Genomic DNA, 24749 nt, shown 5'->3' on the forward strand with positions numbered 1-24749 from the left:
CATGGATTTGTAGGCGCGGATTTATGGGATACATTCCACATTTCATCTTCTCTTATATGCTCAGATTTGAATGTATTATAGGTAAGTTTACCAAATTAACCTTGTTATTTTTACCAAGCATGTGAATGGTGGTGTTGTTTAATACGAACATGCATCGGTGTGTGGTTGAAGTGAACCAATGGTGTGGTGGTGTTATTTAATGGCATTTTGCAACAGTGTGAGTGAAGTGAACCGGTGTTGGTGAGTGGTTGTGAGGGGGTGGTGCATCGATTACATAACCGGTGCAGTGATGCGTGTGTGTGACACCAGTTACGTAACCAGTGCTGGTGCAATGAAAAGAGTAACACCGGTTACATAACCGATGTTGTGTGTGTGTGGTGATTTTTTTAACTTGTTTCTTGTTCTTTCAGGTTGTGAGTTCATTAGATGCTCCATAGTTGGTCAAGGTGGTGGCCCTTGTTGACGGTGTCCGTTGGTCGTGGACGTCGTCGAAGTTCAAGCTTGAAGATTCACGTAAGTTTGGTAAAGCAAGTTACTCAGTAAAGGTTCTGTGTTGGTAAGATGGAGTGCTTGTGTGTGATGGTTTATGCAATACCTTCTCCATTTTGTGGCTTACAAAGGGTGTTTCTGTTGGCACTTGAAAATATAAGTGGTTATTGTAATCATGGTGGTGTTTAGAGGAGACAAGATTCCAATTATGTTTGCCTTCTCTGTATATTGTTTTGGTTTGCATCTACAATATTGGGATTCATATACTTCACACATTTAATTTTATAACTTTTTTTTCCATTCATACAAAATTAATTTTTTTAATTTTAATTTTATATAATTTTAAATTTTTTAAAATTTGTATTATTTATTTTTAATTATTTTTATAACATCAAATTACAAAATCATTCTCTTTTTTCATCAAGGGTATTTTGGTAACTTTCAAAATCTATCTATTTTCACAATTTATTTTATCTATCACATCAATCAAATCTCTCACTAACTTTCATAAAATTTATATCCAAATCCACTCATTTTACCCTTTAAATCCACTCAAAAAACACATATTTATCCACTCAAATCCATCTTCACACTCTCCCTCAAATCCATCTACACAAAAGAACACACCCTAAGTGTGCGTTAGGTTTTTAATTTGGGAGCACAAACTCAAGTTTACTTTGTATTGTAAGTCACAAATGATATAAATGATGTTTGACAAATTTTTGTTCTGTTTCATTGAGCTCCAAACATAGGATGTTTTCAAAACAAAACCATACAACTCTTTCATTGAATGAGATTTTTAATTTTATTCAACTAGACTTAAATCTTCTAATTGTAATTCAAACACACCCTAAGTATTTTTGTTTGATTGACAGGTGTGTAATTACCCAATTATAGCAAATAATCACTATAAAAAGGTTATTACATAAAGCTATTAAGTACACATGTATAGATAGAAAATTAATCATATAGTGTACACTCCTCCATAGTAAATGAATTTTAAACATTATTTCAAAGAGAAGAGAATGATCAAACTAGTACAAAACATTTTTACCTCTATTTAAGCTATCATTGTTTAACTAGTAGAGATCCCATGGTAGCCTCAGTGTTGCTCCTTTTCAAGCCTTACAATACCTTTTGCTCTCATGAAATATACAATCATAGCAAGCGAATACCAACACCACAACAAAAACACACTAAGGTAAACTAGATTAATTTAAAATCATATTACCATTCTTAAATACTAAATAAAAGGAAAGTCACACACTTTTTTGTTTCCCACTTTTATTCTTCTTAAATAATTTCATCCTTTTATAAATTTATTTATTTATTTATTTATTTTAAAAAAGGAAAACAAACATATTTAAAAATCATAAAAATTAAAATATAGAAAAATAAAAAAGGTTCTCTTTCATTTTTATTGTGTCTGTCCGGCCGCTCGCGTCGTGTGACACTTTCTTCCAAATAATTTGAAAATATCAAAAAATAGTTTTCTTTTTCTTTTAGTGTCTGTCCGATCGTTCGCATCGTATGACACCTGTTTTCAAATGATTCAAAAACACCAAAAAATATATGAAATTTCAAAATATAAAAACATTAACGTTTTAAACAAAATATCTTTTTAAGAACTACGTGATCCTTGATTCTCCCTTGTGAGATACGTAGGAGCAAGGTCAGTCCTTGTCAGGTTCACCTCTAAAAAAAATCAAATCTTTTTTTCTCAATTGTTTTTCAAATATCTTTTTTAAAGAACTACGTAACCCTGATTTCTCATTTTTAATGAGAATACGTAGGACCAAGGTCAAATCCTTGTCGGGCTCAAAAAATTAAAAAAAAAATGTTTTTTTTGTTTCTTTTTAATATTTTTGTCTTATTATTTTGGGGAAAATTAATATTTTGAAAACCACATCAACTTTGCATTTTTAATTAAAGGTACCGCCCTCGGGCGGGCGCAGTAGGGTGCTAACACCTTCCCTACGCGTAACCGATTCCCGAATCCAAAATATGGTTTTTCGCAGACTTGTCTTATCTTTATGGTTTTGCATAGTTTTCCAGAATAACTATGGTGGCGACTCCCAAATCTTTTTTTAAAAACCCATTTTCTTTTTCGGTTCGCCTTCCCGTCGCGATTCCGGTTGCGACACCAAGCATACAATTTGACCAAAAGCATATAATTTCAATTCAGCTCCCCTAGCCTGGATTGATTGCTCAACAATTGTGAAGGCAGAACCCCTTGACTCAAAATCCTTTCTTGTTTCAACCCTTGCACCTCAAAACTTAGTTCACCCTCTCAAACTCGTGCTCCTCTCCCAAGCAAATTCCAGCAATGCCAAAACCCTTCCCTTTACCTAATTTTTGGCTTTTATAGGTGCCTTTAAAATAGGTATTAAAAATAAAACGAGTTTTGGGCCTTTAATTTCTTCTTCAATATTACTTATTTGATAAATTCCCAGCCCCATTGGCTGCCCATTCTGCTAGGCTTATTCTTTACCCCTTCACATTCATAACAACCACTATACCAAATCACATTTGATGATACTCACAAATCAACAATAGTTTACAATACCAATCACATACTCATACATATCCTAACAAAAAAACAATAACACAAAATTGGTATACATAAGACTCGAACCCAAGTCCTCTCACACAATCAAAGTACTCTCAACCACTTGAGCTAGTAATTTTTCACATCACAATAAACAACAATTAATGCCATAAAGGCACCTTCTTCCCGCATTTATTAATTAATTAATTATTTAATTAATTAATTTTTCCCGGGTCTTACAATTTCCCCACCTTTAAAAGTTTTCGTCCTCGAAAATAGAACTTACCAGTAAAGAGGTGAGGATAGGACTTCCTCATGAGATCTTCCATTTCCCAAGTCATCTCTTGGGTTACCTCGTCCCAGAGAATCTTCACTGTCCAAATCTCCTTCCCTCTGAGCTGTTTGACTTGAGAATCTAAAATTCTCACCGATCCAACTCCAAGAGTCAGGTTCTCACGCACCTGAACATCATCCTGCTCCAGCACATGAGTAGGATCCGCCACGTACTTCCTCAACTGTGATATGTGGAAAACATTATGCAGGTTTTCCAAGTGAGGTGGCAATGCAATCTCATACGCCACCGGTCCAATTCGCCTCGTAATCTGATAACCGATGAATCGAGGGGTCAACTTCCTCGACTTCAAGGCCCTCCCAATACCTGCTGTAGGTGTAACTCTGAGAAATACATGGTCTCCAGCCTCAAACTCGAGTGGCCTCCTCCTCTTATCTGCGTAGGATTTCTGCCGACTCTGAGTTGCACACATCCGTTCCTGTATTACCCTTACCTTCTCAGTGGTCTGTTGTAAGAACTCTGGACCAAGTACCACAGCTTCCCCATCCTGCTGCCAACACAAAGGTGTTCGACACCTCCTGCCATACAAGGCCTCGTACGGTGCCATCCCGATGCTGGAATGGTAGTTGTTATTATAAGTGAACTCCATCAGTGGTAGCACATCACTCCAAGTCCCGAGGTGGTCCAGAACGCACGTTCTCAATAAGTCCTCCAGAGACTGTATGGTTCTCTCAGACTGACCATCCGTCTGAGGATGATATGCCAAGCTCATCTTCAACTGAGTACCCAAAGTGTTCTGTAACGACTGCCAGAACCTCGAGGTAAACCTCGGATCTCTATCCGATATGATACTCTCAGGCACACCATGTAACCGGACTATCTCCCTAACGTACAACTCTGCCAGCTTATCTAGGGACATCTTTTGATTAATAGGTAGAAAGTGAGCGCACTTCGTCAATCGATCCACTATTACCCATATAGAATCATGCCCCCTCACTGACCTCGGTAGATGAGTAACAAAATCCATGGAAATGTTGTCCCATTTCCACTGGGGAATCTCAAGAGGCTCCAACGTACCACCTAGCCTCTAATGCTCTATTTTCGCTTTCTGACACACTAGACAAGATGCCACATCAGTTTTCATACCAGTCCACCAGAAAGTCGCCTTCAAGTCCTTTTACATCTTAGTCATACCTGGGTGTATGCTAAGACGACTCTTATGCCCTTCATCCAAGAGCATTTTCCTCAGTACCCGACTGCTGGGTATACACACCCTCTCTCTGAATCGCAGGATGCCATCTCTACCCATCCTGAAGTCTTTCCTCTTCTCTGTGCCTAACTTACTAATGATATGCTGCAATTCCTGGTCCTTACCCTGTTCCACCCGAACCTCATCCAAGAATTCATTAGTGATCCTCAACATGCTGCACCGTATGTGATCTGTCTCCATATCCAATCCCAGATTCATATCTCGAAGCTTCTCGATCAACTCCAACTCCTTAATCATCATGGCCGAGACATGAGATTTCTTCCTACTCAAAGCGTCTGCTACAACATTAGCCTTACCAAGATGGTATAATAGCTCAAAGTCGTAGTCCTTCAGGTATTCCATCCAGCGCCTCTACCTCATATTTAATTCCTTCTGATCAAAAAAATAATTCAGGCTCTTGTGATCACTGAATACCTGAAATTATGCCCCATACAAGTAGTGCCTCCATGTTTTGAGGGCAAAAACCACCGCCGCCAACTCTAGATCATGTGTAGGATAGTTTTTCTCATGCACCTTCAGCTAACGAGATGCATAAGCAATGTGTCATTTCTCCTGCATCAATACACAACCTAGGCCCTGGTATGAAGCATCACAGTATACCTCAATCTCCTTTTCATATCCTTAAAACAGACCTCACATTCGTCTGTCCATGAGAAAGGCTGGTCCTTCCTAGTGAGTTGAGTCAAGGGACTCACCAGCTTGGAGAATCCCTCCACAAACTGCCTGTAATAACCTGCCAGGCCCAAGAAACTCCTCACCTCAGTCACAGTTTGCGGCCTTTCCCACTTCACCATTGTTTCAATCTTCGCTGGATCCACCGATATACCTTGGGTTGAAATTACATGACCCAAGAACTGTACCTCATCCAACCAAAACTCACACTTTGACAGCTTCCCATACAGTTTATGCTCTCTGAGAATTCTTAGCACCACTCTCAGATGATCTGCATGTACATCCCGATCCTTCGAGTATATCAATATGTCGTCAATAAACACGACAACAAACTGATCAAGGTATGGTCGGAACATTCTGTTCATGTAGTCCATGAAAATAGCAGGAGCATTTGTCACCCCGAACGACATCACTACATACTCGTAATGACCGTATCGTGACCTGAACGTCATCTTCTGCACATCCTCTGGTTTGACTAAGATATGATGGTATCCAGACCTCAAGTTAATCTTAGAGAACACTGCGGCTCCCCTCAGTTGATCCAACAGATCATCTATCCTCGGCAGCGAATACTTGGTCTTTATGGTCAGCTTATTCAACTGACGGTAATCAACACACAACCTCGAACTGCCATCCTTTTTCTTGACTAGTAGTACCGGTGCTCCCCAAGGTGATGCGCTCGACCGAATGAACTTCTTCTCAAGCAAATCTTCTATTTGCTTCTTCAACTCTGCCAACTCTACAGGTGCCATTCTATAAGGCGCCATGGATACTGGGCCAGCCCCAGGGATGAGATCAATGGAGAAATCCACATCCCTACTCGGTGGCAACTCGAGTATTTCATCTGGAAATACGTCAGCATACTCCTCCATGACTGGAATCACATTGATCTTCTCGGCGGTACTATTCTTTTCTGCATGAGCCACTATCATAAAGCAGGTGACTCCGGCTTCTACTTCGTTTATCGCCCTCTGAGCCGAGATTAACTCCAGTCCTTCATGTTCTGGGAATACCAAACTGCGCCGTCCACAATCAATTATGACGTGATTGTTAGACAACCAGTCCATCCCCAAAATTACGTCCAGTCCCTCCAAAGGCAAGCACACCAAGTTCACCTTGAATTTGCGACCTGCCACCTCCATAGAACACCCAACACAGACTGAACTGGTAGCCACTTGACCTGATGAGGGAGTTGAAACAAGCAACTCACATCCCAAATCACGTGTCACCAATTGCAATCTCCCCACGTACACATTAGAAATAAAAGAATGGGTTGCCCCAGAATCAAACAACAACAACACTAAATTACCAAACAATACACAAGGTTCAAGTATAAGATTACCAGACTGTGTAGCCTCTGTGGTGGTCAGGGCAAAGACTTTGCCCGCTGCTCTCGCTCGCTCTGCTGGCGATGCGGCTGGTTTCTTCGTGCTAAGGCTTTTCTTCTCTGGACAATTGTTGGCTAAATGTCCAGGTTTGTCGCATATAAAACATTTGCGACGGTCTCCTGACCCTCCAACTCCACCTGCCAGCTGTGGACAATTTCTCTTCAGGTGGGGTCTGTAACATCCCTGGCCCGCCAGACCATGTCAGGTTACTGCAGCCCAATGCACCCCAACCCCTCACCCTTCTCCGTCCATTCATACTGGGTGGGTTGTTGCCAGTGGGAATCGAACCCCCAACCTGACCTTTAACACCCCTGGCAAACCAGCAGATGCTACCAGTTGTGCTGCAGCGCAACTGGTAGCATCTGCTGGTTTGCCAGGGGTGTTAAAGGTCAGGTTGGGGGTTCGATTCCCACTGACAACAACCCACCCAGTATGAATGGACGGAGAAGGGTGAGGGGTTGGGGTGCATTGGGCTGCAGACCTAACACAACCGGTTTGAGGGTGGCAGGTGGGATGCCTGGTAAGCCCAAGAGGATCCGGGGGTGTTACAGGGTCCGCCACACTGATAGCAACTGGGACCCTAAGATGTCTGGGGCCGGCTGTACGGCTTTTTCATCTGCCTAGCCTCCGCGACATTCTTCTGATGTCGGCTCACAATAGGACTAGGGCCCTTCTCAAGACTCTCAGCACTCTTGGCCTGCTCCACCAAGAGGGGAAATCTCCTCTCTCAGAGGGGTTACCACCCTCTTCAGCTCAAGTCTGAGACCTCGCTCAAACTTTAGACACTTCCACTCTTCCGTAATGTTCTGGGAAGAATACCTCGCCAAGTGTTCGAACCTATTCACATATTCCTGCACTGTCATGTCTCCCTACTGCAGTGCTAGGAATTTAGCCTCTCTGTCCTGTCTCGCCGTATTTGGGAAGTACTTCTCTAGGAAACGAGCTCTAAAGTTGGCCCAAGTCACTGGCTCTTCACTATTCTCCATCTGTTTTTGCATGCCCGCCCACCAATATTCTGCATCCTCATTCAGCAGGTACACAACAAACAACAATTTCTGCTCATCCTCGCAATTCATCACTTTGAAGATTTTCTCACACTTGCGGAGCCATGCATCCGCTTCATCGGGGGAAGCCTTGCCAGTGAACTCAGCTGGCTTGTGGCGCAAGAAATCTTCCACTGTCGGCACCCTGACTGGTGCAATCGTTGTCCTAGGCTACGCTGCTACAGGTGGCTACATCGCATCCACCATGCGGTGAATCGCCTCTGCGATGTCATCAGTGCCACTACCCCTCCTCCTCCTGTTAGCAGCCATAGCCTGGATAAGCCGCATTACAACTGTTAAAAATCAATCGTTTAGTCAAACAAAACCACACACTTTTCACATTGAACACACAGCATACCACAAACAACACATCGATAAGCTCACTCCCCACTAGCCTCAAAATATTTTAAAAATATTTTCAAAACTTTTGCTCTGATACCAATTGTAACATCCCTAAGGAATATTACTAATTTTTAATAAATAAAAATTCCAATTAAAAATAAATACCGCATTTATTATCACTATTTCCCAAAAATGCGGGAAAATTAAAAACTTTAAAATAACTGTCATAAATCAGGAGTCCGTACATATAAAACTGGAATAAAATTCAATGGCTCCCGAAATGATTACATAATTATCTCAAAAACCAAAATAATAATACATGTACAAAAATCCCCAAGATAGCCCACGCTCCGAGTCTAAGCGTCTCCTGGCTTACCTGTCAAATCATCTGCTCCCGGATAACAAGATATCCGATCATCGCCACACACACACAGATAGGGTGAGTTATGCACAATAAAACATAAACAAATATATATGAAATAAATATGCTTCCCCACCCAAATCATATAAGTACAAAACCCATAATTTTCAATCACCCAACCATGACCTCATAGTCCTTCATGAGTCATATGCATGAACTAGGTCTTGGGACTTCCCTGTGCTCCCACGAAACTAACTCATTCGTGGTCCAACCCTATGAGCCTATCCCGCTCATAGTCCTGCCCTACAGACTCCTTGCCTGTAGTATAAACATCCAAGTCTCACACTTGGACCCTGGCACGCACGCAATCACCATACTATGGACTCCTCGCCCAATAGTAGCCGACGGGAACATCACAGTTCCTTGCCCATCGTGCGCCCGACATATGCAATCACCATACTAAGGACTCCTCGCCCATTAGTAGACGACGGGAACTCAACCAGTTCCATGCCCATCATGTGTCCAATCACCGAGCACATCCCAGACCCCTATTGGACTTAGTCCTTCAAGCCCAAACACCAACCACATGCAAACACATCCTATCCTTAGCATAAAACAACCAACACACTCTCAAAGACATGAAAAACATAGTAATTCACTTAAACTCGCTTAAGCTAGGGACCTCTCGCCCAAGCTCAGCCCTCAGCCTCGCCTAGGCTAACTCAATTCGCCTGAGCGAGCTTAAAACAGTGACCACACCACGTTATCTCGCTTAGGCGAGATCCACTCGCCTAGGCGAGGTCATCTCTCGCCCAAGCACCCATTTCCATCTCGCCTGAGCTATCAAACAACAAAGCATAAAACACAATCACGACATCTCGCTTAGGCGAGGTCGTCTCGCCTGGGCGAAACCCCGATTCGCTCAAAATCAATAAACCCCTCGCCTGGACGAGGAATCGTGCTCAACACGCGTAACTCCCTCGCTATCTCACTTAGGCGAACCCCACTCGCCTGAGCGAGGGTATGAGTCACTTAAAACCAAAGCTAATCGCCTGAGCGAGAACCTCAAGCGAGGTGAGAACATGAGTCCCTGCATGTCTCGCCTGGGCGAGTCCAACCCGCCTGAGCGAGAAATGCAGGTTCTGCACTATTTTACGCACCCAAGCACTTCATCAGCAACCCAAAACGCTCCCAAAACCCACCAATTCAATTGTCAACATTACACTCACAGAATACAAGGTACAATTGCCATACAGACTCCCATTCTCACATTTCATACCATAAAAACATACACAATACAAAATAGTCATCATGAGCACCAATTCACATGAAATTCCCAATCCAACAGTACCAGTTACACATCCCCTAATTTCTCTTGTAAAGAACTCGAAATTTCATGGCAAAACAACATCCCAAGTGTCAACACCCAATTTCGTCCGGGTAACAATGATAAAATAAAAAAAAAATAATTGATTAATTAAAGTTCAATTGAGAAGAATAAATAAGTAAATAATTAAGAAAAGAAAAGAAAAAAATATGTTTTAGTTTGAGGAAAAAATAATTATCTATTTATTTTATTATTATTATTTTTTATTTTAGTTTTGTTTTATTTATTTATTTGTTTATTTGGGCTTATTATTTTGATTATTACATTATTTTCCTTTCTATTATTACAGCTCCATTTTTGTTTTATGTCTCTCATTCTAGTTTAATAAAAAAAAGGAAAAAAAAGAAAGAAAAAAAAGAGAGAAGGGAAAGGGGAAAGAAAGAGGTAACGTAAGGTCTCTCTTTTGTCAGACCAATGCATGCTATGCTATCATGGTTTGGTATTGGGAAGGGCCTGTAGCATGGTCATGATGGCTGAAGGAGCAGGAAGCAACATCTGCTCTCAGTCTTGTCCCAAATTTCAAAATTGGAAGGTGCAGAGGGTTACATAATAAAAAGGGGAAGATTCATGAGATGGGGGGGGGGTCTTTTTTTTGATTACTACAGAGAGGGGAGGGGGCACTAGAAATCAGGGAGGGAGAGAAGGAGTCAAATTTGAAAACGGAAGCAAAGCTGTTAGTGCATTAAGTTTTATTTTCACGGTAAGTGTTCTTAACTCCTCCTTAGCTTATGTTACCGTGACTTGATGTTGCTGTTGATGTTCATGGGTGTATGAATTAGAGCTTATGTTAATGTGATTTGATATTGATGTTCATGAATGTATGGATGGTTTGAGATGGGCATAGTTACATCTGCTATTCCTTTTGTTTATTCCCATCGCACCTGGGTACAGTAAAGAACAGAGCACAATGTGTTTTTTATTTTTTCTTTTTATTTTTATTTTTTATTTTTTATATTTTATTTGCCATTATTAAGATATGTTCTTGTTTGGGTGTTACTGTTGCCTGAATGAGTGCTGGAAAATAATCTCACCCTCAATCTCTCTCGCCACCATCATCTTTCCCTCATCACCTTCTAGTTGCAAGAAATCGCCTAACCAGAACCCAAACACACTTCACCATCATCTTCATGTCACACCTGAAAATAAAACATAGACCCAAAAGTAGTATTCACACGGTCATCAACACAAACTCTCCTATCATCACCCTCATCATAAACCCGCTCGCCATTAACGAACCTTCGTCACCAAACAGCATATTCAATTTTGGACTCTTATACTGCACTACAAACACAAGACTCCTCCATCGTCATTTTCACATTCACCTGCATAAAAAACCAATACGAAAAAAACAGATAGATGAACAAGGAGGCAGAAACCCTCACCGGCAGCCTCGTCGCCGGCGATTCGGAGCTCTGAGCGGAGGAGTGTGGTCGCGTGATGGTTGCAGACCAAGTCACGGTGGCTGGCGCGGCAGTGACGAATTGTAGAGTCTGCGCACACCTGCCTTTCGTGCGGAAGAGGATGGGTGGCGAGTGGTCGCGGGCGTGGATACCGGTGGCGGTTGGAATCGCTGACGGCGGTCTCTAGCAGGCGGGACCTCGCGGCCATGAAGGGGATCGATGCAGCCCCTGTTTGGAACGCATTGGAGCAGGAAGAGAAGACGTTGTGGACGTTGGTGTAGGAACCCCTCACGCGAGGTGAATCGAACGACGGTATCGTCGCCGGCAGGTGATGAGAGGATTATCTTGTTCCTTTTTATGATTATTGAATATGGTGTGATTTGATTAAGAAAGCTAAGTGAAATCCCCACTGGACATTAAGATAGCAAGCTATCTAGATGTGAAGGTTCCTTTCACAAAGCTCAAGAGAAGAAGATGATGGATTGATTCAAAACAAAAAGGAAATGGAAAGCACATAAACCATAGAAAACCAAGAACAAATTAAAGGAAGAAGACAACATAAAATGGAAAGGAAAGAAATGATAAAAATGTGAGAAACACGCCACTACAAGGCTAGGCAAGAAGCCATGGCAACCTTGAAGATGAGTGGATGTGTGCCGCCACTTGCTATGCAAGATAAGGCTTAAAAGTATTCACTCCCAAGGGAGGAAACTCTCACAAATGGTTGAGACACAAGAGTGTTTTTACTTCAAAATGTTCAACCCTTTTACATGTCTAGGAGCACCCCTTATATAGAAGAGTTTAGGGGCTTCTAAGCAAATAAAAGATACCTAAGGATGTCTCTACAAAAACCTAACCTTAGCTTCCAGAAACTAGGTCAAATAAGGTTACAAAAATGAGAGACAAAAGAGCTAACTATGGTGTGTGCAAGGCTAATTTCGTTCTAGCACAAAAGGAGACAAAGAATGTGTCTCATATGTCTCCAAAAATTGGCCAAAGTGTGCTAAAAACAAAGGAGACCAAAGGTACATAGGTACACTTGTTTTATGCCTCTTACTTTATGCTTTATGCCTTTGCTTTACTCTCTCATCCACATCATTTATGCTCCCCAATCACCATGCGCCACCTAGCATTGCTTTCTTACTCCTAATTAACCTACAAAGCAAATAAACATAGATTAACATGTTGGCTTAAGTCAAGTCAACTATAGTCAACAAGTCAAACCTAGTCAAAGGTCAACAAGTCAACTAAAGTTGATTCAACTAAGTCAACTTAGGGAATCAAAAATAACATACACAAATGAAAGGGATGAAGGATTAGTGAACTTCCTTTCTAAACATGCTTAGTCTTCTTAAGCATGTGCCTTCATCCTTGGTTGGGGTCAATCCTTCATCAGCAGGGCTCGCGACGGTGGCCGATGTCTTCGTCGGCGTTGAAGGGGGGGCGGGCGCGCGTCCCAGGGCCCGAAGCTGTGATGGTGGCGTCGAGAAGAAGAGGATGCCATGTGAGGGGAAGAAGCCTTAGCTTTGTTAGGGTTTTCTGAAAAGGAAAAAAATGGGTGCTCCAGGCTTTGAATTACCACACGTACCCCTCTTTTACCTCAACCACACCCTCCTCCTTTCTTTTCGTACACCCCCATTTTTAATTCCTGCACCTCCATTTTGTGTTTCCTTAGCACACCCCTTTATTTACTGCACGTACCCCACCTGTTACTTCATGCACCTCCCACATGTGATACTCCTGCACCCCCATGCCTTTGTCTATTGTTTTTGGGCTTGTTGTTGTATTTGCTTTGTGCACCCCACCAATTACTCGTGCACCCTTACTTTTTTGTTTCCCACTTTTATTCTTCTTAAATAATTTCATCCTTTTATAAATTTATTTATTTATTTATTTATTTTAGAAAAGGAAAACAAACATATTTGAAAATCATAAAAATTAAAATATAGAAAAATAAAAAAGGTTCTCTTTCATTTTTATTGTGTCTGTCCGGCCGCTCGCGTCGTGTGACACTTTCTTCCAAATAATTTGAAAATATCGAAAAATAGTTTTCTTTTTCTTTTAGTGTCTGTTCGATCGCTCGCATCGTATAACACCTGTTTTCAAATGATTCAAAAACACCAAAAAATATATGAAATTTCAAAATATAAAAACATCAACGTTTTAAACAAAATATCTTTTTAAGAACTACGTGATCCTTGATTCTCCCTTGTGAGATACGTAGGAGCAAGGCCAGTCCTTGTCAGGTTCACCTCTAAAAAAAATCAAATCTTTTTTTCTCAATTGTTTTTCAAATATCTTTTTTAAAGAACTACGTAACCCTGATTTCTCATTTTTAATGAGAATACGTAGGACCAAGGTCAAATTCTTGTCGGGCCCAAAAAATTAAAAAAAAAATGTTTTTTTGTTTCTTTTTTAATATTTTTGTCTTATTATTTTGGGGAAAATTAATATTTTGAAAACCACATCGACTTTGCATTTTTAATTAAAGGTACCGCCCTCAGGCGGGCGCGGTAGGGTGCTAACACCTTCCCTACGCGTAACCGACTCCTGAATCCAAAATATGGTTTTTCGCAGACTTGTCTTATCTTTATGGTTTTCCATAGTTTTCCAGAATAACTATAGTGGCGACTCCCAAATCTTTTTTTAAAAACCCGTTTTCTTTTTCGGTTCGCCTTCCCGTCGCGATTCCGGTTGCGACAGCTGGCGACTTCACTGGGGTTTTTCCTTATGTTTTATTTCCTCTTTCTTTTTCTTTGTTTATTATTGTCTTTATTTGGATGTGTATATATTTGTCTCTTGAAGTGATTGTGTGTAAATTGTTTTGCATATTTTGCTGTATATCTGCCTGAGAAGTTTTCTGGATGTTTTGCAGGTGGGGATTATGGTATGCATCATTCTCCTTCCACACACACACTTTGTGCATATCATGAGCGGGGCCCTATACCCGGGTCTGTGTAACTTAGAGTTAGAGGGGATTGTGTAGCAGTGCCACAGTGGATGAACTTCCCAAGTGGTCATTGTGAGAACCCCAGCTAGAGTTTGTTTACTTCGTTGGTACTCCCACATCTTGTTGTCTACCAACTGTTGTGGGAATTGCCAAGAAGTGGACCATAGCTCTAGTGACCTTGATCCTTAAGTATTAGGGAACCATCCTGACAAGCGCATATATTTTACCTTAGGAACCATCCTGACAAGGGGAGACATGTGCATTACCTTAATTCTCATCTTATTTTTCTCGCCTTATTTGAATTAGCAATGAAGTCATGTGTCTGTACATTCTTTCGCGGCATCATCATACATGCATTTTGATTATTTCTTCATGTATAACATGTATTTTGTCATGCCATGCCATAACATTTCTTGTGATTCTAGGTCAGAAATTTTAAGGCTGTGATTGAGTTTGTGAAAAAAAATGAAACAAAAGAAATTAACATGGGATTTCAAGTCGGAGGGAATTTAGGGTCGGATGCCTTGAAGAAGAAGTTACCTATCAGGGTTATAGATAGCAATCTGAATGGTTTAAGGGAAATGATGCAACAAATGAAGACTATACAGAAGAATGCTTTCAAGAAGCGGTGTGGGAACTTATTGAGGTTGTTGAATGTGGAAGTCCAAGCGTCGACAGTCATCGCTTTGGTCCAATATTATGATCCGTCGCTCAGATGTTTCACCTTCCAGGATTTTCAGTTGGCACCAATAGTAGAAGAGTTCGAGCAGATTTTGGGTTTGTCGGTGGAAGATAAAGTCCCTTACAGATATTCTGAGCAACGAGCATCTATCTCTACGTTGGCAGGAATCTTGAAGGTACACCCTGCTGAGCTAGAGAGTAAAATGGCCTCCAAGGGCAACTCGAAGGGGATCCCCCAAGGGTATTTAGAAGGGCACTTGCGTCGTTTGGCTGAGAAGGAGATAGGGGAGACGTTCATGGATGTGTTGGCTCTCACGCTATATGGAGTCGTGCTCTTCCCTAACATGGAGAATTTTGTTGATCAAGCGGCCATCAATGTGTTTGTCGCTTACAAGATTCATTCGGAAAGTCCAGTCACTGCGGTTCTAGCTGATGTGTACGGGGGTTTGAATTTGTGCTACGCACTCAAGAGGAAGAAGATGTTATGCTGTGTACCTATATTGTATGTATGGTTTATATCCCGAGTCCGCTTGGGTACAGTAAATGCTGAATGTCAGATTAGGGAGTTGCCACATGGTGGAGTTGAAATTCGAGGGGCGAAGGAATGGGCCCAATTCTGTGCAAGTTTGAATGGGGGAAAATTAAGATGGTGTGTCCCTGGGCTGCGCAAGTCGCATGTCATTTCTTGTGGGGACTTCCCTAACGTCCCTCTGATAGGCACCAGAAGTTGTGTGAATTATAACCCTGTTCTGGCTCAACGACAGTTTGGGTGTCCAATTAAGAGCTCTCCGACTCCATAATCTCTGGTTGCCATATGGACTTATTATGAAGAAGGAATTTCTCAAGATCTAATTCGACGAGTTAGGAGTGCCTAGGGTGAGGTTCTGCGCGCAAAAAAAGACCCAAGGCCATGGGTAATAGACGGGAAGATATCTTACCGATGATGGATTCTGGAAAGGGTTAATGTGATCAAGTTACCCTTCAAGTCAGACTCTCCTACTCCGGAGCGATTGGAACCTGTTGAGTCTAAGGAGGTGAAGGGGCTAAAAGAAGAGATCGAGAAGATGAAATTAAAAAATGCCAAATTAATTAACGAGCTTCAAAGTCTCCGACATGAGTATGTGGATCTAAGGTGTGATAATGAGGAAATGACAAAGGCGTATGAAGGGATTCTTAGGCAACAAAGAGAAGAACGAGATCATGCTTTCAGAGTGAAACAGTATTTGGCCGCAGCAAGCACCTTATTAAAATTAAGGGACCGAGAGAGAGATGCAGCAGCAACATCTAAGCGCCAAAGGGATCAGTTGTGTGAAGAATTTAAGAAAGAGAAAATTGAAGCACTGAGACAGTTGCACAATGCTCAAATGAGAATCAGTGAGGTTGAACGACAAATGAGAGAGGTGGTGTCGACGTATGAGGTGAAGATGGACGAGGAGCGTTGGCATAGAGCTGAATTGGAAAAGGAACATCGAGATGTGATCAGTCGGATGAATGAGTACACAGCTGAGCAGGAAATGACTATAGAACATTGGAAGAGATGTTTCTCACAGCTAGCTGCCATGGCGAATGGGGCAATTGAAGAAATCCCACAATTATTAGCTGAAGCAGAGGCTGCATTACCGATCTTCAATCCGCCAAGGGAGATTGAAGCCTTCTTTAATCATTGCATGAAGTTGATGAGGGAGATGAAAAGCATGATAGTCAGGGTTAGGGAATAGGTTTTCTTTCTTTTATCGTTTAATGAATGTAGAAGACTTGTTAATGGTTGGGTTGTATCAGTTTCGTGTTAATTTCTATGATATATTTACCTTAAGGCTCTCACAGCTTTAAAATTTCCAACTAGAGTAACTGTTGTGCATTCATTTTCTTTCTTTTCATTCTTCATAATTCATTTCATTTAACGAAATAATAGAGCAAAATCAAATACGACAGCAAAATTTCCATGACACCCTTATCGCACACGAGCTAACCACAAAAGCATGGAGGATTGGGAAGAAGCCTATGAAGCTGTGAAGGCTGACATTAACGAGCTGAAGGATCAAGTGGGCCAAATCCTAGAGGCTTTGAAGTCACTGAAGGCTTCAGGGGAGACCTCATCCGCTAGGGTCGAGGAGAATGCTCATTCTTATGGTATGCCTCTAGGCGCGTCAGTTCCGTTCCCAATGTACAGTCTGCCTCCGGGATACACTCCTCCAGTTGGAGAATATTCAGATGCAGAACAAACTTCTTTCTCTTTTCCTACAACTAACAACACGCTATCGAACGGTACTCCAGGGCCGATGTTAGCTTCGACACCCATGACAGGAGCAGAGATGAATGAGACAGTCACATTCACAGGACCGAGGATGACTGTGGTGCCCCAGCCTCCGAAGACCTTCATCGATGCAGATGCTGTGACTAAAGCTGTACCACACGCTACAGTCCAAGCAATGTCCACTGTTGTTGATGGGGCTAAAAGTAAACTTGAAATTCTTGAGGAAAAGATTCGTGCCATTGAGGGTGGTGGAAGCTATGGGTTCGGTGATGTGGCGAGATTAAGCCTGGTTCCTGGTGTGATGATACCACACAAGTTTAAGGTCCCAGAATTTGAAAAGTATCACGGCACCACATGCCCTAAAAGCCATCTGACAATGTACGGTAGAAAGATGACTGCTTATGCCTATGATGAAAAATTGCTAATACATTGTTTCCAAGATAGTTTGGCTGGGGTAGCATTGAATTGGTATACACACTTGGAGTCTCGAATTCATTCCTGGATGGATTTGGCCGACGCCTTTGTGAAACAGTATAAATACAACACAGATAGTGCGCCAGATAGATTGCAATTACAAAACATGGCCAAGAAGGATACTGAGTCCTTCAAGGAATATGCACAACGGTGGAGAGAGTTGGCTGCTCAGGTTGAGCCACCACTACTTGATAAGGAGATGGTGGCGACGTTTGTAAACACACTGCAATCACCATTTTATGAGCATGTGTTGGGGAATGTGTCTTCCAATTTCGCTGATATCATTATCATAGGGGAAAGAATAGAAATCGGGTTAAAAAGTGGAAAGATTGCATATGGCCCATTCGCGGCTGCAACTCCTAAGAAACCCAATTTTATTTCGGAAAGAAGAAAGAAGCGGAAGTACAGGCGGCCTCACTGATACCTATGTGGGAAAGTCGGGCTCCTACACATAATTATCGACCACATTTGAACCAACCTCCTTATGTGGCCAATGCAGTGTCTGTTCATCAAACACGACCTCAGCAGCAAGGGTTTTATCAACCGTCTAATCTTTATCAACCACAACATGCTCAAAATAATGCTTGGAAAACCGAACCTAACTCGAATTTCAACAGAAACGTGGGACAAAACGCTAATCTAAGGAGGAATCAAGAGAGAAACTTCATTCATTTCACTCCTATTCCTATGTCATATACGAAATTGTTACCTCATCTCCTCCAAAAGCGTTTGGTGGCCATTTGTCCGATGAAGCCTGTGCAGCCTCCATTCCCCAAGAATTATGATCCAAATGCCAAATGTGATTATCACGGAGGGGGAGTTGGTCACTCTATTGAGAGTTGTGTGTCCCTTAAACACAAGGTGGAAGCTTTAATCAACTCAGGATGGATAAAGTTCCATGAAGACAAACCTAGTGTTGAGGCTAATCCCCTTTCTGGTCTTGGGAACCCTTCGACAAATGCCATTGAGGTTAAGAAACACCGACTGGTGAGGGATGTGAAAGAAATTCGAAGCTCCAAACGGTTTGTTTTTGAGACATTATTAAAATTGGGTTTGTTAAAAGGGGAATATAACCTGAGTGAAAAGTGTGGATTTCATCCGAGTGCTAAACATTCTATTGATGAATGCACCGAGTTCGAGGATGTTCTACAAAATTTTATAGACAAAAACTTTGTGCAAGTATGTCACGGGGACATGGAGGAAGAACTATTTGCACAAGATGGTGCGGAACCAGGTGTGACTTTGCCAGAGCCATTGGTGATTCATTTCACTAGATCCACCTCTGCCCTGACAATTCAAGAAAGGCAATCTATTATTATCCAAGCACCCTCCCCATTTCCCTACAAAAGTGAGAAAGTTGTCCCATGGAAATATGGTGCATACATGTTGGGTGAGGAACAACGGGTAGGTGGTCAACCTATCAGTGGTGAGTCAGCGGTGAAAAATATATCAGGCATCGGTGGAATTAGGAGCAGTGGTCGAATCTTTACGCCTCCAAACTTGGTGAAAGATGGAGTTGGCAATAGTGAATCAGTGAATACCAAGAAGGCTAAGGAACTCTTGAAAGGGAAGACCATCCAAACCGACGAGGGTCTAAGAAAAGACGATGGGAAAGAAGTATCTGATGAGGAGGCTTGCGAGTTCTTGAAGTTCATACAACAAAGCGAGTATAAAGTGGTCGAACAGTTGAATCGCCTGCCTGTTCGAATCTGACTTTTAGAACTACTCATGCATTCAACCTCTCATAGAAAGTTGTTAATGAAGATACTCCATGGAGCGCATGTGGGGCAAAATATTTCTCTGGACAGTTTTAAGGAAATTGTTAACAATATCACTGCTAACAATTACCTCACGTTTACCGATGAGGAGATACCTACTGAAGGGATGGGACACAACAAGGCCCTCCATGTCTCTGTAAAATGCTTGGATCATGTCATAGCACGTGTATTGATCGACAACGGATCTTCCTTGAATGTAATGCCAAAAATGACATTGGGAAAGCTACCGTGTGAAGGTATTCACATGAAACCAAGCGCAATGATAGTGAGAGCTTTCGATGGGAGTACAAGAGAAGTAATGGGAGATGTAGAATTGCCAATCCAAATAGGGCCATGTGTCTTTCAAATAACTTTCGAAGTGATGGACATCCTTCCAGCATACAGCTGCTTGTTGGGTCGTCCTTGGATTCACTCAGCGGGCGTGGTACCTTCAACCTTGCACCAAAAGTTAAAATATGTCATGGGTGACAAATTAGTGATTGTTTCAGGGGAGGAAGATATTTTAGTAAGTGGGCCTTCATCTTCTCGCTATATTGAAGCAGCAGAGGAAGCCCTCGAGACAGCCTTCCAATCTTTGGAAATTATGGGAAATGCCTATGTGGAGCCCTTTCCAATGAACCCGCACTTGTCGCGTACTTCCCTTATGACGACCAAGGTCATGTTGAAAGAGGGATATGAGTACGGAAAGGGGCTAGGCAACTACGAGCAAGGATTGATGTATCCTTTAGAAGTCACCGAGAAAAAAAATAAATACGGCCTTGGATACAAGCCTACTAGAGAGGATAAGAGGAGGTTGGCGGAAGAAAGGAGAGAGCGCGGTGTGGCTCGAATCCAAAGAAAAGAACTGGGATTAGGAAAGATTCGCATCTACGACATCAAAGATAGCTTCCGCAGTGTGGGATGGATCAACTCTAGTCACATAGCAGCTGTCAGAGATGAAGATGAACTTGAAAGCTCGATTTTTATGCAGGCTTGTGCTCCAAATGCGCTACTCAACAATTGGGAGGCTTTGGATCTACCCGTGATGTTTAATTTGGTTAAAATGTAATATTTTTAATTTATCCTATTGTCTTACCAAGAGCTTTAGGATTCATGACTTAACAAGATGACACCTTTTCCTTTATGCTCATCTTGATAATCAATTTGTGTTTGCTACCTTTGTTATCTTTGTTTGCATTTTTCACTGTTGTTTGTTTATTTATATTTTTTTATAAACTCAAATAATGCAGATATGATAATGAATGTTTTGAAAATAACAATGTTGATATCCCTAATTTTGAGCACCCTGTCAATAAGATGGAAGATGATTATGAAGGTGATTCGGAACTCTCCCCCGAATTAATGAGATTAGTGGAACAAGAATCTAGGGAAATAAAACCCCATCAGGAAGATGTTGAAGTGCTTGACCTGAGCAAGGGGGATGAAAAGAAAGAAGTGAAAATTGAAACGAGTATGAAGAAAGAAGTGAAAGAAGAATTATGTGCGTTGCTAAAGGAGTTTAGGGATGTGTTCGCTTGGTCGTACAATGATATGCCTGGTTTAGATACTGATATAGTACAACATAAGCTCCCACTCAAGCCGGAATGTCCTCCAGTCAGACAAAAGCTAAGAAGGATGAAACCAGAAATGTCATTAAAGATTAAAGAAGAAGTGCAAAAGCAATTTGATGCTGGATTTTTAGCTGTGGCAAAATACCCTCAATGGGTGGCAAATGTTGTACCAGTGCCCAAGAAGGATGGGAAGGTTCGGATGTGCGTTGACTATCGAGATTTGAACCGTGCGAGTCCAAAAGACAACTTCCCATTACCGTACATCGATACATTAGTGGATAATATAGCCAAGTTCTCACTATTTTCGTTTATGGATGGCTTCTCAAGATATAATCAGATTAAGATGGCACCGGAAGATATGGAAAAGACTACGTTTATCACATTGTGGGGAACATTTTGCTATAAGGTGATGTCTTTCGGGCTTAAGAATGCTGGGGCAACCTATCAAAGGGCCATGGTGGCGCTTTTTCATGATATGATGCACAAAGAAATCGAGGTTTATGTAGATGACATCCTCAACCTAAGGAAATTGTTTGAGAGATTGAGGAAATTTAAGCTTAAACTAAACCCGGCTAAATGCACATTCGGTGTGAAATCGAGAAAGTTGTTGGGTTTTGTTGTTAGTCAAAAGGGGATAGAAGTCGATCCTGACAAGATGCGTGCGATAATCGAAATGCCTGCTCCCAGTACAGAAAAGGAGGTACGGGGTTTCTTGGGCAGACTGAACTACATTGCTAGGTTCATCTCCAAGTTAACCGCCACTTGTGAACCAATATTCAAGCTATTGCGTAAAAATCAGGTGGTTAAGTGGAATGAAGATTGTCAGGCTGCTTTTGACAAAATTAAACAATATCTACAAGATCCTCCTGTGTTACGCCCACCCGAACTGGGGAAGCCACTCATTATGTATTTGACGGTACTCGATGAGTCAATGGGTTGTGTGTTGGGTCAACATGATGCAAATGGAAAAAGAGAGCATGCCATATACTACCTGAGCAAGATGTTCATGGAATGTGAACATCGATACTCGTTTTTAGAGCGAACTTGTTGCGCATTGGCATGGGCTGCCCATCGTCTAAGACAATACATGTTGAGTCATTCTACCTGGTTGATATCCAAGACCGACCCTATCAAGTATATTTTTGAAAAGCCCGTTCTCACTGGAAGGATAGCCCGGTGGCAAATGCTATTGTCAGAATACGACATTGTGTATGTCACTCAGAAGTCCATTAAGGGTAGTGCTTTGGCTGAATATCTGGCTCAACAACCCGTTAACGATTACCAATCGATGCAACCCGAATTTCCTGATGAGGACATCATGGCCTTGTTCGAAGATGACCAAGAAGATGAGAACATAAAGAAATGGACGTTATTATTCGACGGGGCTTCTAATGTCATGGGACATGGTATAGGGGCAATACTAATATCTCCAAAAAACCAATACATTCCGATGACAACAAGGTTGTGTTTTAATTGCACAAACAATATCGTTGAATATGAAGCATGCGCTATGGGCATCCAAGCCGCAATTGAGTCAAAGGCAAAATTTTTTAACGTATATGGAGATTCAGCGTTGGTTATCCATCAACTGAGGGGAGAATGGGAAACTAGGGATCAGAAGTTGATTCCCTACAAAACTTATATCATGGAATTGATGGAGTATTTTGATTTCATTGAATTCCACCATATTCTGCGAGAGGATAACCAATTGGCAGATGCCTTAGCTACTTTATCATCGATGTTCAAGATTAATCAGGATGGGGTAATGCCGATGATCCAAATAAAGAGCCATGAAGGGCCAACATATTACCATTTCATTGAAGAAGAGTTAGACGGTAAGCCGTGGTATTTTGATATTAAACGCTATATAAAAACCAGAGAATACCCTGAAGAAGCATCTGAGAATGATAAAAGGACATTGAGAAGGTTGCCTGCAAATTTTATCCTGAGTGGGGATGTGTTGTACAAGAGAAATCATGATATGGTTCTCCTTCGATGCGTGGATGCAAAAGAGGCCGAGTCAATATTGGAGGAAGTGCATGAAGGAACTTTTGGCACACACATGAATGGACACTCGATGGCTAGAAAGATCTTGAGGGCTGGTTACTTTTGGTTGACTATGGAGAATGATTGTTGCACACACGTGAGAAAGTGCGAGAAATGTCAGAAATATGCAGATAATATCAATGCGGCACCCACTACTTTAAACTTAATGTCTGCCCCATGGTCGTTTTCAATGTGGGGGATAGATGTCATCGAGGCTATAGAGCCAAAAGCCTCAAACGGACATCGCTTCATTCTAGTTGCAATTGATTATTTCACTAAATGGGTGGAAGTTGCTTCCTACGCTAGTGTGACTAGGAAAGTTGTGACTAAATTCATAAAAAGAGAGTTAATTTGTAGGTACGGGTTGCCTAACAAGATAATCACTGATAATGCCACCAATCTGAACAATCAAATGATGGATTGTGTGAAGGATTTAAAATTCAACATCATAATTCTTCTCCTTATCGTCCAAAGATGAATGAGGCAGTTGAGGCCGCTAATAAGAATATCAAGAAAATTGTACAGAAAATAGTGGTCACGTATAGAGACTAGCATGAGATACTTCCCTTTGCTTTGCATGGGTATCGCACCTCGGTACGTACATCAACTGGGGCAACACCTTTTGCTTTAGTGTACGGAATGGAGGCAGTACTACCCTTCGAAGTAGAAATCCCATCCCTACGAGTGTTAATGGAGACCCAATTGGAAGATGCAGAATGGGTTCAGGCCCGATTTGACCAGCTTAATCTCATTGAGGAAAAAAGGCTAGCAACAGTGTGTCATGGACAGTTATACCAAAGAAGGATGAAAAAGACGTTCGACAAGAGGGTGCGCCCTAGAGAGTTCCATGAAGGCGAGCTAGTCTTGAAAAAGATCTTACCTATACAAAAGGATCATAGGGGCAAGTGGACTCCAAATTATGAAGGCCCGTATGTGGTGAAGAAAGCATTTTCTGGTGGGGCACTAATTCTCACAAGGATGGATGGAGAGGAGTTACCGTTACCGGTCAATTCTGATGCGGTCAAAAAAATTTATACATGATGATTCCTTGATAGGAAGTGCTACTAGGGGATATTGACATTGTCTCCAAATTTTGTTGTATTCTGCTTTGTTTTTCATTCAATAAACACCATTTAGTTCTCTCCATAAATTTAAAGCAATGAATGTCACGCTGAGTTCGTAAAGAGAATAATAAACAAAAAGAAGGGAATAAAAGTATGTGGATACCAACGAGGCATCACGGGTACATTCACTAAGAGCAGACTCATTTTTGTAGGGTGTCGTGGAAAAAAAATTAATAAGTAAAAAGGCAAAAAATAAAGCCGCCTATAAATTTTATCCATGCATCCATGCATTTATGCATCCTCACTACATTACATCATTTGCCTAAAGATTGAATCTTGCCGGCTAAGCATTCAAGCAGTGTTTACTGACACATCAAAATCAAACTTCGGGTTCTCCTTTCATCAAGGCCATCTCTAATGGAATGGTCATTGATTTCCTTGTTTACATCAAGGCCCTCTCCGATGGAATGGTCATTGATTTCCTTGTTTACATCAAGGCCTTCTCCGATGGAATGGTCATTGATTTTCTTGTTTACATCAACGCCCTCTCCAATGGAAAGGTCATTGATTTCCTTGTTACATCAAGGCCCTCTCCAATGGAATGGTCATTGATTTCCTTGGCTCTCTCCAATGGAATGGTCATTGATTTCCTTGTTTACATCAAGGCCCTCTCCAATGGAATGGTCATTGATTTCCTTGTTTACATCAAGGCCCTCTTCAATGGAATGGTCATTGATTTCCTTGTTTACATTAAGGCCCT

The 24749-nt window shown here is 41.6% G+C and overlaps 3 protein-coding genes across 3 annotated transcripts; all 3 read left to right on the forward strand.

Moving 5' to 3' along the window:
• The first annotated feature begins 14627 nt into the window (after positions 1-14627).
• LOC114184676 (uncharacterized) lies at positions 14628-15623 on the forward strand. The gene has a single exon (XM_028071991.1). It carries the CDS (start codon positions 14628-14630, stop codon positions 15621-15623), a length of 996 nt encoding a protein of 331 aa, XP_027927792.1.
• A 1179-nt stretch (positions 15624-16802) lies between these two features.
• LOC146886472 (uncharacterized) lies at positions 16803-17972 on the forward strand. The gene has a single exon (XM_085673461.1). It carries the CDS (start codon positions 16803-16805, stop codon positions 17970-17972), a length of 1170 nt encoding a protein of 389 aa, XP_085529587.1.
• A 5592-nt stretch (positions 17973-23564) lies between these two features.
• On the forward strand, positions 23565-23966 carry LOC114165210 (uncharacterized). The gene has a single exon (XM_085673462.1). The coding sequence runs from the start codon at positions 23565-23567 to the stop codon at positions 23964-23966; it is 402 nt and encodes a 133-aa protein (XP_085529588.1).
• Positions 23967-24749: the final 783 nt, after the last annotated feature.

This window comes from Vigna unguiculata, chromosome 5, assembly GCF_037176805.1.
Source record: "Vigna unguiculata cultivar grain cowpea cultivar isolate G323 ecotype 2 chromosome 5, ASM3717680v1, whole genome shotgun sequence".
NCBI lineage: Eukaryota > Viridiplantae > Streptophyta > Magnoliopsida > Fabales > Fabaceae > Vigna > Vigna unguiculata.